This window comes from Prionailurus bengalensis, chromosome C1 (genome assembly GCF_016509475.1).
Source record: "Prionailurus bengalensis isolate Pbe53 chromosome C1, Fcat_Pben_1.1_paternal_pri, whole genome shotgun sequence".
Taxonomy (NCBI): domain Eukaryota; kingdom Metazoa; phylum Chordata; class Mammalia; order Carnivora; family Felidae; genus Prionailurus; species Prionailurus bengalensis.
Window position 1 is genome coordinate 183188087 of NC_057345.1, and position 17800 is coordinate 183205886.

Here is a 17800-nt window from a genome sequence, read left to right on the forward strand (position 1 = left end):
GAATCGGAAACAGGCTCCAGGCTCCGAGCCATCAGCCCAGAGCCTGACGCGGGGCTCGAACTCACGGACTGCGAGATCGTGACCTGGCTGAAGTCAGACGCTTAACCGACTGCGCCACCCAGGCGCCCCAAGAATGGACACACTTTAGACTGGCCATACTTTAGTATGTCCCCAGTTCTGAACTCCTGTGTTTTCTTAGTCATAAATATGGTCACTTTACATATACATTATTTACAGTGTAAATCTCTTGAGAGCAGTGACCATGTTTGTTCATCTTGGAGGGAATGAATTAGGTCATCTTTATGTTTCCTCTGCCTCTATATGGAGATGCCTATGTTAATTTAAATATTTCCAATAAAGGACAGTTTTTGAACTCTTTGGATAAATCTTGTCTCTATATGTAACTTTCAAAATCAAAATCAACATTTCTTAATGTCCTCTGTAAGATTTTTTAAAAAATATTTATTTTGAGAGAGAGAGCACACATGCATGCATAGGTGTGGGGGGCGCAGAGAGGGGAAACAGAATCCCAAGCAGGCTCCATGCTGTCAGCGCAGAGCTGGATGGAAGGATTGATCTCATGAACTGTGAGATCATGACCTGAACCAAAATCAAGAGTTGGATGCTTCACCGACTGAGCCACCCAGGCACCCCATCTCTTCCTACCTTCTATAAATAAAAGTTATCCCTCCCTAACCTCTCTCATTCCACAAACATTTATCAAGAGTCAACTTTATCGAGTGCCAAGATTTGGGAATAAAAAATGGAATGACCTCCAGGAGCTCAGTTGCAGATCAGTATCTCAAGTAATTTTAGTCATTGACTAGGACTTTAAACTAACTTTGCTCTTGAAAGGAATTTCTAGTATTTTAAAAAGAATTAATGATCAAAATCAGTTCCTTTAAGTAATTATAAAAAATCAGATAGCAGCAACCTTATTCTGAGAGAGGAGAATGGATTTTTGTTAATGCCAATGCCAAGAATTAGCATATTATCACTTATTACAAAGGATGCCCATATGTGCCATCTCTCCTTAACGATGAAATTCTAAGAATAATATCAATTATAGAAATTGGATTCTCAAAGTTTACTTTTCCACTGCACACTGAAGGCTCCTTTATTACTTACATGCACACACAAAATAAACATTTAGAAATTATTATAGCTATTTCAGGAACTGCCAAGCAAGGACAAAATCTTTTTCTTAGGAAGACCTGTTCTTCTTATGGCTTAGGAGGCAAATATAGTCATTAATTGTACAATTCGATAAAGAAACATTCACTTTAGATACTGGCCTTTACTGATGTTTCAGGAAGATAATGAGGATTTCTTAGCTTGGTAGTAATATAGAAGCGGAAATCTGGCGCGTATTCAATGGTAGAGTCCCCGAGTCTGATACATATACTCCCACCCTGCTTAAAGGTCTGTTTTAGTAGAAGAGGTTCCAGGATAGGATCTAGCTCTTCTCCAACATTTTCTAGTAACACTGGAGTAAAATCAGAAAAAAGATGCCATGTTATTTTAAATACTCACTGTAAACATTCAACTCTCCAAACTCTTTTAGCCTTCTACATTGCTGTTATTCCTAGTTACCTATAAAATTATTTTTGACTTCTGAGTATAAGGAAATGGTATCATAAAAATAACTGGAAGTCTGTGGGAAGGGCTTAACCGGTGGGTCTGTCTTGTCATTGTGCACACTTCCATGTTTTTTGGTCTGCAATTCACCACGTGCCCAAGTATGATGGCAGTGAGGTAAACCCGTCTGAGACACCAGAGAACAAGCGTTTCAAGTTGTAGTTATTTGGTTACATTTTTAATCATAAAAGTAACTCACGCTTATGTAGCACATGTGGAAATGTAGGAAAGACTAAAAGTATTAAGCAAGGAGGCTATTAGACTGAGCTGATGGCTAAAGCTAAGTAAGCAAGCCAAGCTCTAAACTTAGAGCTCAAGTCTCAAGGTTACAAAAGTCTCAAGGTTACAAAATCAAGTCAAAATCAAAACCCTAAGGCTAACCAAATACGAACAGCCAATTTTAAGCTATTTAAGCTTTTGCTCCCTACTTGTTCTCGATCCTCAGCTCTGGTCAGTGGGGCACCCTAACAGCTTCCAGTTTGGTGCTGCCCAATTCCAATTGTGTTTTGCTCAAATAAACGTTTAAAAATTTTAGTGTGCCTCAGTTTATCTTTCAAATATTTTACACAGTTGTCTCATACTCCTATGCAGGTGGGTAGAAAAATGACACAAAACTATGTTTGATAATTATTTGTTGGATAAATTTGTCTCTTCAGTATTTTTATTCATCTTTTTCTATACACAGTTGAGACTAAACAATATACCTAATTTTGCATCCTAATTATTTTGCTTGACATTACAGCATAAATATTCCAATTAAACCTGATAAACATGCTTTTAATTACTGTATAATAGTCACATATTAACTTTATCTTTTTTAAAATCAATTCCCTCTTATTATATATTTCAATTATTTTCTGTTCTCAGTGTTACAAACAGCACTGTATACAAAAACCTAGTGCTTAAGAATATTTTCTTATGATAGCATTCTAGAAGGGGAATTCCTGGCTGAAAGATCAGGGACATTGTTAGGGCTCATGACACATTCGCCAAATTAGTCTTACATTTTGGTGTTTGGGGTGCTATTGCAGCCAACCTTGAATAATGGTGTTTTGCACAAGTCCTTCAAGGGACTAGATGTGCGGTCTTGATGGGAAACAAGCTTAGGGCATTGGGATAAGCTTGAGACATTGGGACGAACCTCTACTGCAGTTACAGACATATTCTGCTCCTTCCCAGAGGTTACTCCTGGCTTAAATGAATTTCCAAAATTGTCTTGTCAATTTCTTTCACTGCTGAGATCTTAATTAACCGAAGCAGGCATGTCAGATGATTTTTAAATTCCTTTTCACATTTTGCTTGAATGAAATGATTATTTTTCATGGTTAAATAATATGAGAGTATTATAATGTATTAAGTACATGAATCTATTATTTAGATTGCTTCCATTTTTCCATTGTTAATAATGCTACAGTGAACATCTTTTTGAATAAACCCTTGTGTTTATCTCTGATTACTTAATCAAGCTGGAGTCCTAGAAGCGCAATTAATTTAAAGGCCATTTATATTGCCAAATTGCTTTCCTGAATGGCTGAAGAAATTTCAGAGTTGCAATGAGCCCTCATTTTTTAAACCTGTTTTTCTATAAAATTCTACTTACAAATGCCAGGCACCGTGTTGACATTTTATTTTCTCATTCTCAAATGCTTTCAAAAGCATGGAGTATTGTTACCCTACTTTTGTACATGGGGAAACTGAGGCAAGGCAATTGAGGTAAAATTTTCAGTTAAATCATAGTAAACGACAAAGCAAATACTTGAACTAAGCCGTGTGTCTTCTTACACAGCTTCTTTAAACACAATGTGATATTGCCAGCATTAAATACTATATTCATGACTTTTGCAATCTGATAGGTAAAAAATAGTTAACACTTGTATTCAAGGCTTGATGTTTCAGTTGATCTTTGTCTAATTATTTTTTTTCCCCTCTGGATATTGTATATTAGTATATTTGCCCTGTTCCTGGCACATGTGTACTGTGTATTACAATCAGGTTCGGTTCTAAGTGATAAAAAACCTAAAATAGTGACATGGAAAAGAAGGACTTTATATCTCATGTAAAGGGGAGCCTGCTGTAATTAGTCAAGAGGGGGAAGGACAGTGTGTCTAAATGGTCAGAGATCCAAGTTGTTGCCATCTCGCTCCTTTTTGGCCAAAATGGCCTTTCAAATGACATCCACATTCCAACCATCAGAAAGGAAGAAAACACAGAAACGGGGAAAATATCTCTTAAGGATATTTACAGAGAAACACAAATGGCATTTCCACTTATATCATGAGGGCCAGACCATAGTCAAATCATCACATACAACCACAGTGGCAATCAGGAAATTTCTTTCTTTACTCTGTACCCAGCTAAACATGGGGGTAGTGCTAGTTTTTAAAACTTCATTTGTATCGTTTTTTAAAAATGTTTACTTGGTTGTGAGAGAGAGACAGAGTGCAAGCGGGGGAGAAGCAGAGAGAGAGAGGGAGACACAGAATCTGAAGCAGGCTTCAGGCTCTGAGCTGTCAGGACAGAGCCCGACGCGGGGCTTGAACTCACAAACTGTGAGATCATGACCTGAGCTGAAGTTGGATGCTTAACCAACTGAGCCATCCAGGTGTCCCTCATTTGTATTTTTTTAACACTGTGGTAGCAAATAGCTCCCCATCCCCCAGTTTTCTTCCTGTTTTCAAATTTGTTTACATTTCTTTTTACATTTTATATTCCCGTAGAAATTTTCAAAACTTGTTCAAAAGTAAAAAGAACACTACACTGAACGTGATGTACTAATCATCCAGCTTTGACCCTTGACCCTTGCAAATGTAGCCCATCTTCTTTCCTTTCTTCCTCATCTCATCCTGGATTATTTACAAATAAATCCTAGAAATCCTAAAACTTCACCTTTAGATATTTGGCTATCTCTGAAAGGTAAATACTCTTTTTTTTTTTAATTGCCACAGCTTAAAAATTTATCAATAATTCACAATTTTATCAGATATCAAGGCAGGGAATATGTTTCTACCTGATCTTAATACATTTTGTAACTATTTTTTAATTATTTACTGTTTTTCAGTAGGTTCCATGCCCAATGTGGGACTCGAACTCACAACTCTGCGATTGAGAGTCACATGCTCTCCCAACTGAGCCAGCCAGACACTCCTGTCTTAAAATATTTTGATTATAGTTTGATTATTTAAATTGGGGTACAAATAAATTCCACAAATTATAATTGCTTGATAATCTAAGTTTAGTGTTTCTTGGCTTAGCTGAAAAATTTTTAGAGTCAAACCTATTAAGCTTTTTCTTTTCTATTTTATCCATGTGTATTTTCCTAGAAAGTTCTTTTACAAAGAATCTTTTACAAAGAATCATTCCCCTATGTTTTCTTTTAGCATTTATGTCTTTTATTTTTTCTTTCATATTTAATTCCTTAATTCATCTGGAACATATTTTGGTGTGAGGGGAGGCTCAATATATTTTTCCACAAAACCATTTTTTCAACACCATTTGCTGAATGACCTATCATTCTCCCATTGGTTCATAATGCTTACCCAATGATGCATTAAAGGCTCATATTTATTAGGGTTTATTCCAGAACTTATTCCAGTTGACTCCAAACTCACTCTTTTTTTTTTTTTTTAACATTTATTTATTTATTTTGAGAGAGAGAGTGCACGAGTGGAAGAGGGACAGAGAGAGAATCGCAAGCAGGCTCCATGCTGCCAGTGCAGAGCCTGATGTGGGGGCTCGATCCCACAAACCTGTGAGATCATGACCTGAGCTGAAACCAGAGCTGGAAACTCAACCGATTGAGCCACCCAGGCACACTCAAACTCACTCTTTTTCTGAACTGGTATTGGCTTTTTTATTTTCTTTCTTCTGTGTTAGTTTTAGTATTATTTCCAAAACTTTTATTTCTGAAAGAGTTGACATCTTTACATTTAGTTTTCCTATCAGACAGATAGGTCTCACTCAAGTCTCCTTATTTTTCTGTGAAGTTTTGTCACCTTTTTACTCTGCATTGTTAAAGTCACCCAAAGTTTTTGTTTGATTTTGTTTTGTTCCCTATTCACTAGTTGACTATAATCACTGCACACTTATTTTTTCTCGGTTGTTATTTTTAAATATTCTTTTCGGAATATATACACTCCATTAAATTATTGTATCCTAATAGCTTTTTGGCTAATTTTCTTTGGTTTTTCAGATGAAATGTATTGTCTGCAAATAAAATGTTATTTCCTCTTTCCAAATGTTACCGCATCGTCATTGTTTTACTGCACTGAAAAGAACTTTCGTAATAATGTTAAGCAACACCAGGGATACTAGATACCAATTTCTCATTTTTATTTCTATATGATCAGATTTTTTAAATCTATTAATTTTCTAGAATAACAAATGAACTGAAATTCTTTTTATGAAATATTAAAACGTTTAAATTTTGTGGAACTGCCTCAACTTTTATTGACAGCCTTTTTTTTGAATAAAATCTCATATTCAAATTATTTTTCCCTAAAATATAGTATACAATTTCATCCTTTACACTTATTTGTTTCCTATTTTGAAATGGAATTAAGAGTGTCTATATCAATATGTATGAGTCCCTTTCAAAGCTAAAATACATATTACAAAACTTAAATATTATAGACTTAGTTCTTTTTCCCAAAAGTGAAAATTTATTCCTTACTAACAGAATCAAGTCTTAAGCCTGTTAAGTTTTCTATAGCCTCCTTATTTCAAAGAAATCTGTTCTCAGAATTGAATATTTACTATATTATAAGCCTCAGTGAAAAATCAAAAGCATTCTAAACTTAAAAAAACAGGAAAAGAACAAAAATCTATAGGTACATGAATTATCCCAGAATGCTCTCCTTATTTTGACTCCTTAACTTTTAATTAGATCAAAATATGTTTCATGTTAAGACACAGGGGCAAAAATTAATGAGACAGGCTTTTCTTCATATTTCTATCATCAAAGTTAACAAAATGCTGGTTTATGTAAAAACCTCCTTCCTCATTTCCAAATGTCAGCTCATTAGTATTTGCAAAGCTTGTGGGAAACCAAGATCAGGGACCAAACACATGGCTTGCTAATATCTTTTGAGTAAGGCAGAGAATCTCACTAAAAACAGTTATCTTTACCAACAGAAATATAAAGGAAACCAAGTATTCTTTTAATACTTATTTCACTTAGGAGAGCAACTGATATCAGTTTTTTATTACGTATTATCTACATTATTCTATGTTAGACTTCAAATTAATAGAAAAAATCTTCCGCATATTATGTTCAACAATGCAGCATACTGCATCCACAGGAGAGTCAACACTTTTGGACCACCTCCTGGGAACCCTCAAAGAGCTTGGAGGTGAGAAGCAAACAGTTATGCACATAATAAGAGGGCAATAGTAGAAACCTATAAAAACTGCATTATTGGCATTTCATTGGAGAGGTTGAGAATTCACAGGAAAAGAGGTGTTTGAGTTGTACCTTAAAGGGTAAGCTTAAAAGATGTCACCAAGTGGATGGAAGAGCAGAGATAGCCAAGAGATGTGAAGCAATGCCATGTTGTATGTACATCCTGTTCCTGTGTACCCCCTGCTCCCGTGTTCTAAATCTCATCACATGTGTGATCTCGGTCCCCCTCTTCAAACCAATAATATTGCTCCAAAACGGCAGAGACCAAGTCTATCTTGTTCATGCTAGGTTTTCAGTGGTAGTGGCAAAACAAGTATTTGTTAGGTGAATGAATGAACAAAACAAATGAGCAAATGAAATAAAACTTAAACCAGAAGTAGTCTTGCACATTATACGCAAGGGGGAAATAAAGTGAAGTGCCAGGAGAAAAAAGGAAAGAAGGCTCAGGTATGACAGAGGCTGCCCTTAAGGCAAAGATTCTTTTTCCACAGAGGTAATGAAAAGCCATTCAGAGATGTTTTAGACAAATTGATTTTTTTTTTTTAAGATTTTATTTTGAAGCAATCTCTACATCCAACATGGGGCTTGAACTTACAACCTCAAGTTTAAGAGCCACATGCTCCATCAACTGAGCCAGCCAGATGCCCCTAAGTTGATGCCTTTTTAAAGTTTTGTCTTGTTTTTCCAGCTTTATCGGGATATAAAATTGATTTATCAGCAATATTTATATGATTAATATCCTATGCACACCTTATTCATTGGTGTAGCTAATATAGATGTATCTTTCTTTTCTACAACGTTGGCTTTCAAACTTTTTTGTAAGCAGTAGGATACTTTTTTCCAAAGAGGTTATTATCTTAAAACCCAGTATAAACAAAGTAAAGGGAGGCTTGTCTGGTAGAAGAAGAGCCAGGTCGGTGAAGGAGGAGAAAACCTCTACCTTCCCTACCCAGGCTGCCAGCAAGGGATGACAGATTAAAAGCCATTGTTCTTAATAGGCCACTATCAACTGCTTATGTTTTAAAACTGTAACAGTAACCAATTCTTTTACCTGAAGTGTCAACAGAAAAGTAATTGTAAAATCTGCCATCTGTTACTCTCTACAATAGATTAAAATTTTTCACTTCTCTCTGTTAGAAGTGAATAATGTTAGAAGGTATTGTAAATAATTATTGTCCATTAAAATTTTTTTTAATGTTAATTTACTTTTGAGAGAAACAGAGAGAGAGCGAGCATGAGCAGGGGAGGGGCAGAGAGAAAGGGAGACAAAGAATCCAAGGCAGGCTCCAGGCTCTGAGCCATCAGCACAGAGCCTGACTCAGGGCTTGAACTCACAAACCGCAAGACCATGACCTGAGCCGAAGTCAGACGCTTAACTGACTAGCTACCCAGGCGTCCCAATTATTGTCCATTTTTAAAGCAGTCCATTCCCAAAAGTAGGTTAAAGCAACCGCAAGCAGCACAGGCAGCACTGGGCAAAGGTAGAAGACCTGGGGACTAGTTTCAGCATTCCCCTTTACTAGGTGTATAATCTTGGTTAAGCCACATAACTAACATTCTCTAGTACCTTACTTGCCTTGTTCATAAAATGAACTGGTTGGAATTACTACTGGATTTCACACTTTTTATGGTCACAACTCCAAGTAAGAAACACAAATCTTGATCAAGCACACACATATGCACATCAAACCCCAAAAATTTCATAAAATAATGCTTACTGATACTCCATGCTATGCAGCCTAATATATTCTATTCTTTGCTACTGCATTTCATTTAAAAAATACTAGTCATGACCCACGAGAAGTTGGTTTTCTCTCCCACAATTTGGAAACCACTGGACACTTTGTCTCCATGGACCTTTCTTCTCTAAACTGATGTAACACGAACTTAAGATCCATGACTGAGATAGTAGAATCTCAGAATGTCAAACATGTGGTAGAGGCTTTTTTTTTTTTTACTGCATCAAGAAAATTTGGCTAAGTGAAATCAAGTAATTTTTTTAAGGTTTATTTATTTTGAGAGAGAAGAAGAGGGCAAACGAGGACGGGCAGAGAGAAAGGGAGAGATAATCCCAGGCAGGCTCCACACTGTCAGCATGGAGCCTGACATGGGGCTTGATCTCATGAACCGTGAGATCATGACTTAAGCTAAGATCAATAGTTGGATGTTTAACCCACTGAGCCACCCATACGCCCCAAGTAATTTTAACTAAACTATTTAAGGTGCCAATTCTTTCAAGAAATCTTCCCTATTTCTGTGAATTCTCATAAACATCTGTGCCTTTCTTATTATGCTAATATAATTAAATATATACTAATTTAATTAAAAGAGAATATTGCACACCACAGGTAAATCTCCAAGAAACAACATACATTGAACTTAGCAGACACTTCTGTAACTACCTAAAGTACAGTAACTCATTTCTTCCTCATGCTATATGCTCAAAGTACAGATGGGGAAACTGAGTCTCAGAAAGATCACTGAACTAAACAATGAGTAAGAGGCAAGACCTCTAACTCCAGAGCTAGTGCACCTACTCATAACAGCATAGTGGTTCTAACAAGGATTAGTGACACATGTCCACTTTCTATTTTTATTACTGTTAGTAACACATGTTGTCTGATCCTATTAAACAAGCAAGATATTTGATTGTAGAGGTCATGTTCACCCTTTTCTGTAACGCATATATCACTATACCATAGTCTATGAACACCAGTTGGATGAATGAAATACCATTTGCGTATGTGTCTGTGTATCCAGATACATAAACACAGATTTTGTAGGTAGACTAAGGTTTTTCATTTCACGTGTACCCTAACCAAACCTAGAATTGTAATATTTTAAAGATTAGATCATTATTTTATTTAAAACCTTTTTTTTAATGTTTATTTGAGAGAGAGAGAGAGAGAGAAACAGAGCATGAGTGGGGGAAGGGCAGACGCGCGCGCGCGCGCGCGCACACACACACACACACACACACACACACACACACACACACACACAATTCCAAGCAGGCTCCAGGCTCTGTCAGCACAGAGCCCAATGCAGGGCTCGAACTCAAGAACCACGAGATCATGCCCTGAGCCAATGTCAGATGCTCACTGACTGAGCCGACCAGGTGTCCCAAGATTAGCTCATTATTAACATGCAAAAATAAAAGGTCTAGAAGACTACCTGATACATTTGTTGTAATTCTTCCAGGTTGTACTAGCTCTAGTAGCAATTAGAATTTGCTCAACTTGTCCTAAGCACAAATATGTTGTTGTTTCATAATGTTTATATCCATTTATTTGGTCAAGTAGTCAAAAGTTGATAGGTAACATAAATTTCAAATGTGACAACCCCGGGGCACCTGGGTGGCTCAGTCGGTGAAGCGTCCAACTTCAGCTCAGGTCATAGTCTCACGGTCTGTGAATTGAAGCCCAACTCAGACTGTGCCAACAGCTCAGAGCCTGGAGCCTGCTTTGGATTCTGTGTCTCCCTCTCTCTCTCTGCCCCTCCCCCACTTGCACTCTGTTTCTCTCTTTCTCTCTCAAAAATAAAATAAAAACATAAAAAAAAATTAGAACACGATAACCCCAATTTACTCAGATCATAAACATTTTGCGTTTCAACAAATGTGACACGTGCATAGAGCTTTATTGAAAAATCCCTGTCATGTTTCTAATCTCTCCATCCTGGCCGATAATAGTCAGCCATGCAAAATGTGTGTTCACTTCTCTGCCACTTTGGTAGGACAAGTTGAAAGAAGAATAAATGGATACTTGGACTAATGTGTTAAAATACTTCTGGCATATGGAGTGGTCCTATTAATTGCAGAAGCGGAATTATAATGAGAACTAAAGAATGGAAAACCACAAACAAAAATGAAAACAGCTACATTAGAGGAAGCCTCACAAGTGAATCTTGGGACAAAGGAAACAGCCTAATCCAACGAGAATGATAATCTCTCAAGTTCTTGATTAATTATCGATAAGTAATGAAAGACATAACAAAGCCATTATTTATTTAAGATGAGTCTGACACAAATATCTGACACAAATACCTCCTTCTGGGTTAGTTGTGCCCTTTCCAGGCATTACCGTAACGTACACTTATACACTTACTATTCAACTACATACCAGGGGTACCAAACTGGATGCAATTTTCCAGAGTCCTGACGTAGTCAGGGTCACTTAATTTAATTACATGAAGACTATTGGTTTTTTCCATGTTCTTGATCCATTTATTAGCCTGACCTTGAGGATCTATCATCAGAGGCCACCTTCTTGCATTCCTGAAAGAGGGAAAAAAGACAATGCTGGTCAAATCATGATTTGTCTCTATGTTAATAATCATGCACATATCACTTTCTTACAGTTTGTGTTTATGGTAACATTTTACTTTTTAATGTACTATGAGAAACTATGTTCTTACAGCAGAAACATTTACATTGACTAGACTATTAAAATGACAACTATAAAAAAATCACATTGCAAACACATTTTTGGAGGGAGAGAGAGAGAGAAACTGTGAGTTGGGGAGGGGCTGAGAGGGAGAGAGAGAATTCTAAGCAGGCTCCACGCTGTTAGTGCCGAGCCTGATGACGCGAGGCTCAATCTCCTGAACCGTGGGATCATGACCTGAGCCAAGATCAAGAGTTGGACACTTAACTGACTGAGCCACCCAGGCATCTTGCAAGTTGTTTACTCTTTGGAAAACAATAATTCTCTAAAGGTTAAACTTTTGAAAACATTTGTCGCTTTTGCTGGTTAAGTCAATTCAATTAGCAAGAACACTGAAAATTGGGAAACCAGTTTTTCACTGGGCCCTGCCATTAATTACTTGTGTGACTCTGAAACCATTTTTTGGTTCCCATCTGCTATCATTTGTACAAGAGAGAAAGAGAAAGAATTGAGACATCATATCTCTCTTTGAGATCTAGACCATTAAGGATATAATGGTCTAAAAACAAAAAAGGATAAAACGCATAATTTTAATCATCTAAACTTCTTGGACCCTAAAGTGTTAATACAACTTTTGACCCAGTATTTGTTTCAAACACTTGTATATTTAATGTCATACATGTAGTTCATTACATATTTCTAAGCTTCCTACAGACAGAAAGATATTCTCTGAAAGTCAGTTTTTGCACTATGGGAGAGCTCATACTTACTGCTCTGTTCTTACTCACATCCCTTTTTTACGATAAGATCAAGAGCAGCAAACCATGAGATACCCAGTTTATTTTCCAGGGTGATGTGGGGTCACAAAGAATTAACCAGTATCTGCCATCACTAAATAGTATCCAACCATATAGCTTTCTGCATCGTGTGAAATGTAATCAGCATTAAGATTACTGTTACTCTCTTGGAAGTTTCAATAAACACAAGCCATAACTCTGGTCACTTCCCTAAAGATACTACCATACTCTTCAAAAGTGAGCACAGCAAATTCGTAGGTTGCCAGAAGAGCAGAAGGAGAAAATAAAAGGTGACTGGAGCAAACACAAAACAGAAAAATGCAAGGCTAAAAAGGGATACTTTATTCAATATCATCTCATTATAATATGAATTTAGAAATTCATGGGATAATTTGCCCCAAATGGAAGTAATCCATTTAAGTATTTAGTATTTAAGTTAGAACCTGGAATAAAACATGTAGTTTATATTGTAGAGAAGACAGACTTGGCCTCCAAATTAGCATTATACAATGTAATAGTCAGTTTGAAATTGAGTGACTCAGTCTTCCTTCTGTTGCTTCCACAATTTTTAACCACAGATATTCGTGCTGTTTCTTTGTCCAAAATGCACTTCTTCCTCATCTTTTCACGTTCAAGTCCTATGCATGTTTCAAGGTCAGCTAAAATGTTATGCAATTCACAAAGTACCACGGATTGTCTTAACGGAAATTTATTTTCCCACAGTTCTAGAGGCTGGAAGTCCAAGATCAAGGTGCTGGCAGGTTTGGTTTCTCCAGAGGCCTTTCTCCTTGGCTTGAAGACAACACAGCCCTCTCCATCTGTCCTCATGTGGGCCTCTCCTCTGCAGGCATTCCTGGAATCTCTGATTATAAAGACACCAGTCCTATTGAATCGGGGCTCCATTATACCTAACTTAACCTTAATTATCTCCTGAAAGGCCCTGTCTCCAAATAGTCACATTGAGGGTTGCATACTCAACATATGAATGGGGTGTGTGTGTGGACAATTCAGCCCATACCATAATATTAACTATATTAAGAAGAAGTGAGACCAAAAGAGTAGTGTAATATCTTAGATATAATCAACTAATAAAAATAGAATCATATCCATAAGACACTAAAGGGTATGAGAAGGAAGATTAGAAAGGAATAAAACTTATAAATATGTAAAAGTCTCATTCTGCCACATTTTAGAAATATTTTTAAGTCAGGAGGATTAAGTGTGTTAGCATTTATGCTTCCCCAAAGAAAGTGAATGACTCACTCTTCCTTCTGTTGCTTCCACAATTTTTAACTACAATACCCATGTTCATGTTGTTCCTTTGTCCAAAATGCACTTCTTCCTCATTCTTTCACGTTCAAGTCCTATGCATGTTTCAAGGTCAGCTCAAATGTTACGCACTTCACAAAGCCTGTCTTGAGGTCTCTATTCTCTCTGAAGTTCTTTAGCAGTTCATCTATATTACATTTATGGAACTCTGATAGAATGATAATATTCTGTTATGGTAACTTTATAATTTGTCAACAGCGTCACTCATCTAAGTTGTGTATTCTTTGAGGGAAAGGTCCACAGTGAGTCTTCTTTATCCTTTTTTTCCTGGATCACATAAAGTTTGATAATCTACTGGAAGGCAAACAACCAAAACATGTCTGACAAACATCATATGGGTTAACAGATTATAAACACAGACATTTTCTAAGTGATCCCCCTCCATGGAGAATACCACTCCAAAGAATACCACCTCAGATTCAGAGGAAAGGATTACGGTGCTGACCAAGCTGGGCTAAGTCCATCATAGTCTTTCTCTTCCACTGATTGCAATGAAAAGTTCTGGATAAAATACAAAAAGCAACTGTTTACAGATTCTAAAAAGTAAATAATGAAAAGTGAATGGAAAGAAAGTTAAAACTGGAGGAATGACCAATAAAGGGGTAGTGAGTTTCCTGTGTTTGTTTGTTTGTTTTTCTTTCTATCTTCTGGCTTTGGTTGAAGAACAGACCTAATGGGCACCCTGGGCAGCAATCACAGGTAGCAAAAATTCAAACTAGAAGACAAAATGATCATGTGTGAACAGGGTAGGGAGGAGAATAGGCAGAGGGAACCTCTTTTTCCTTCTGTCCCTGTCCCCAGGTCAACCCCAGCCACAGAACCACATTCCTATGCAGAAGGAAAACCAATCTGAGAGATATCAATCGCTCTGGATAGCAGAGTTGGGCAAAGGGGCCTCTGCTGTGCATGGTGTGTAAGGTTTCTTAGTCTGCCCAGGTTGTTGTAACAAATTACTTAAATAATAGACATTTTCCACAGTTCTGAAGGCTGGGAAGCCCAGGACCGAATTTCTAGCAGATCCACTGACTGGTGAAGGCCTCCTTCTGGTTTGCAGATGGCAATTTTCTCATTGCCTCTTCCATTGGTAAATTAGTGCCCTCTTAAGGGTGGTAATCCAATGAAAACTCCAGCCTGGTGACCCAATTACCTCCCAAGGTTGCACCTCCAAATACCATCACATTGGTGACTTGGGCTCAACATACAAATTTGGCAGACACAAAGATTTAGTCCAAAGCAGGGGGAACCCCAGTCTTTTTCTTTTTCCTCTTGTCACTTTGCCCCAAGTGTGGACATGAGTTGTGCAACAGTGTAGGAAGCTGAAACTCTGAGAGAATACCGTCATTTTGCACAGAAAAATACAGAGAATGAGGTCCCTGGGATATGGAAAGTACAGGAGAAATCCTGGAGAAGACAGACTCCAAGAAAGGATTTCTTAATCTAGACACGAGTTCTGATCCAACTACCAATCTGTGCAGGTGCAAAACCTATCCAAAGAAGCATATCAAAGGTTTTGAGCTATGATATAAACCCACGTCCCAGACTCACCCCTGAGTAAAGCATGCTGAGAGGCATCTCTAGACAGCATAGCAAAACTTTAAATTAGGACTTCACATTGGAGACATTGTGCCCAGAAAGAAAAGACAGAAATTGGCATCTGAACCTTACCAAGTTGTTTGACTACTAAAACAAAAATCAATCTTATTCAGAAGATTTTAATAGGAACCAGCATCTCATTTTCAAAAGGCCCAGGGTACAATCCAAAATTTTTTAACAAACAAAGAGCTAGAATGTGACTAATTCTCAAAGAAAAAGCAGAATGTTAGAATTACCAGAAAAGAACTTTAAAGCATCCTCCACAAGGTAACAGTATTATAAAATAATAATAATAATAATAATAATAATAATAATAATAAATGGAAAGAGAGGTGTTCTCAGCAGAGAAACAGAAAGAATAAAAAGGACCAAATGAAAATTTTAGAACTGAACAATGTCTGAAATCGGATCCAGTGTAAGGATTCAATAGTAGAAAGGAGATGACAGAGGAAAGTCAGTAATCTAAAAGACAGATGAATAAAAATAATCCAATTTAAATACTAAAGAGAAAAAAAGATAAAACAAACAGAGCCTCCAAGATCTGTGAGAAAATATTAAGAGGTTTAACATTCATGTGATGGGGGTCCCAAGAGAGAAGAAAGAGGTAAATGCAGAAAACATATTTGAAAATATAATGGCTGAAACTTTCTCAAACTCAGTGAAACACACAACCATACAGTTTCACAAAGCTTAGCAATCCTCAAAAAAGGAGAAACTAAAAACCAAAAAAACATACAGAAATGCACACACACCCAGATACGCTGTAATCAAACTGTTGAAAACCAAAGATTTGAAAGCATGGCTTTTGAAAGCAGCCAGAGAAAAGTGATACATTATACATCGATGACAATCATGCAAATGACTGCAGATTTCATGTCAGAAATCACAGGGCCAGAACATAGTAGAACAGTCTCAGAAGAATGAAAAGAATTGTCAACCCAGAATTCTATATCCACCAAATATAACCTTCAAGAATAAAGGTGAAATATTCTCAGATCATGAAAACTAAAAAAATTCTTTGTCAGCAGATTCCCTCTAAATTCTAATGTTCTTCACTCTGAAGGGAAATGATACTAGAGTGAATCTTAGGAAAAAAGCAACAACATGGTAAATATAATGGACTATTTCTCTCCTCTTAATTTCTTTAAAATATGTATAAACATGGAGACAAAAACATTCAGTTAGGGGGAGCTTCAAAGTATACAGACATACTACGTAGGACTACTCTAACATAATCAGGAGAGGGTAAAGGAGACCTATATGGTTGCAAGCATTCTACAATTTTTATTTTTTTAATTTTAGTTAACATACAGTGCAATATTGGTTTCAGGAGTAGAATTCAGTGATTCATCACTTACATACAATGCCCAGTGCTTATCACAAGTGCCCTCCTTAGTACCCATCACTCATCAAGCCCATCTTCCACTCACCTCCCTCCATCAACCCACAGTTTGTTCTCTATCATTATAAGTCTCTTGTGGTTTGTTTCCCTCTCTCCTCTTCCCCCCACTTTCTCATATGTTCATCTGTTTTGTTTCTCATAGTCCACATATGAGTGAAATCATATGGTATTTGTTTTTTTCTGACTTATTTCAATTAGCATAATACATTCTAGCTCTATCCATGTCATTACAAATGGCACGATTTCATTCTTTTTGACAGAAGAGTAATCTTTTATAAAACACACACACACACACACACACACACACACACACTACATCTTCTTTATTCACCAGCCTATGGACATTTGGGGTCTCTCCATAGTTTGCCTATTGTTTGTAATGCTGCCATAAGCATTGGGGTGCATCTACTACTTCAAACCTGTATTTTTGTATCCTTTGGGTAAATATCTAATAGTGCAATTGCTGGATCATAGGATAGTTCTTTTTTTAATTTTTTGAGGAATTTTCAGAATGGCTGCACCAGTTTACATTCCCACCAAGAGAAGAATTCTACATTTTAATTGAAGCAGGAAAATATTATTTGAGTAGACATAAAAATTTGTACTAAAAAATAATGCAGGGGCACCTGGGTGGCTCAGACGGTTAAGCGTCTGACTTTGATTCAGGTATGATCTCATGGCTTGTGAGTTTGACCCCCCACTGAGCTCTGTGGTGACAGTGCAGAGCCTGAAGCCTGCTTCGGATTCTGTGTCTCCCTCTCTCTCTACCCCTCCCCTGCTTGTGCTCTGTCTCTGTCTCTCAAAAATAAATAAACATTGGGAAAAAAAATAATGCAAAGCATTATAGTGAAAAAATCCAGTAGATAAGTTAAGGTGGAATACTAAAAATTGTGGATTATTCAAATTATCCAAAAGAATGAGATATGACAAACCGAGCAACAAAAATCACATGTAAAAACAAAACAAAAAAAAAACCCAAAATAATAATATGGTCGATCTAAATTCAATTATACTGACCACATTAAGTGTAAAGTTGTCTAAACGTATAATTAATGGAGGGAGGTTATCAGACTGGAAAAAATATAGGCTCTGTATGCTATCTATAAGATACCCTCACTTTAAATATAACATTTTTATTAAAGATAAAAGTAACAGATACACCATGCAAACACTAATCAAAAGAAAGCTGAATTACATGTAGACTTCAGAACAAGAAAAACTATCAGGGATACAGAGGGATGTTACATAATAATAAAAA

The 17800-nt window shown here is 36.8% G+C and overlaps 1 protein-coding gene across 1 annotated transcript in view; it reads right to left on the minus strand.

Moving 5' to 3' along the window:
• Positions 1-17800, minus strand: part of DNAH7 (dynein axonemal heavy chain 7) — a 272118-nt gene that overhangs the window by 71906 nt on the left and 182412 nt on the right. Inside the window, exons 48-49 of the mRNA XM_043577362.1 lie at positions 11158-11312; positions 1296-1486 (exon numbers count right to left, since the gene is read on the minus strand). Of these exons, the coding sequence (XP_043433297.1) occupies positions 1296-1486; positions 11158-11312 (346 nt within the window). The remainder of the gene's footprint in view (positions 1-1295; positions 1487-11157; positions 11313-17800) is intronic.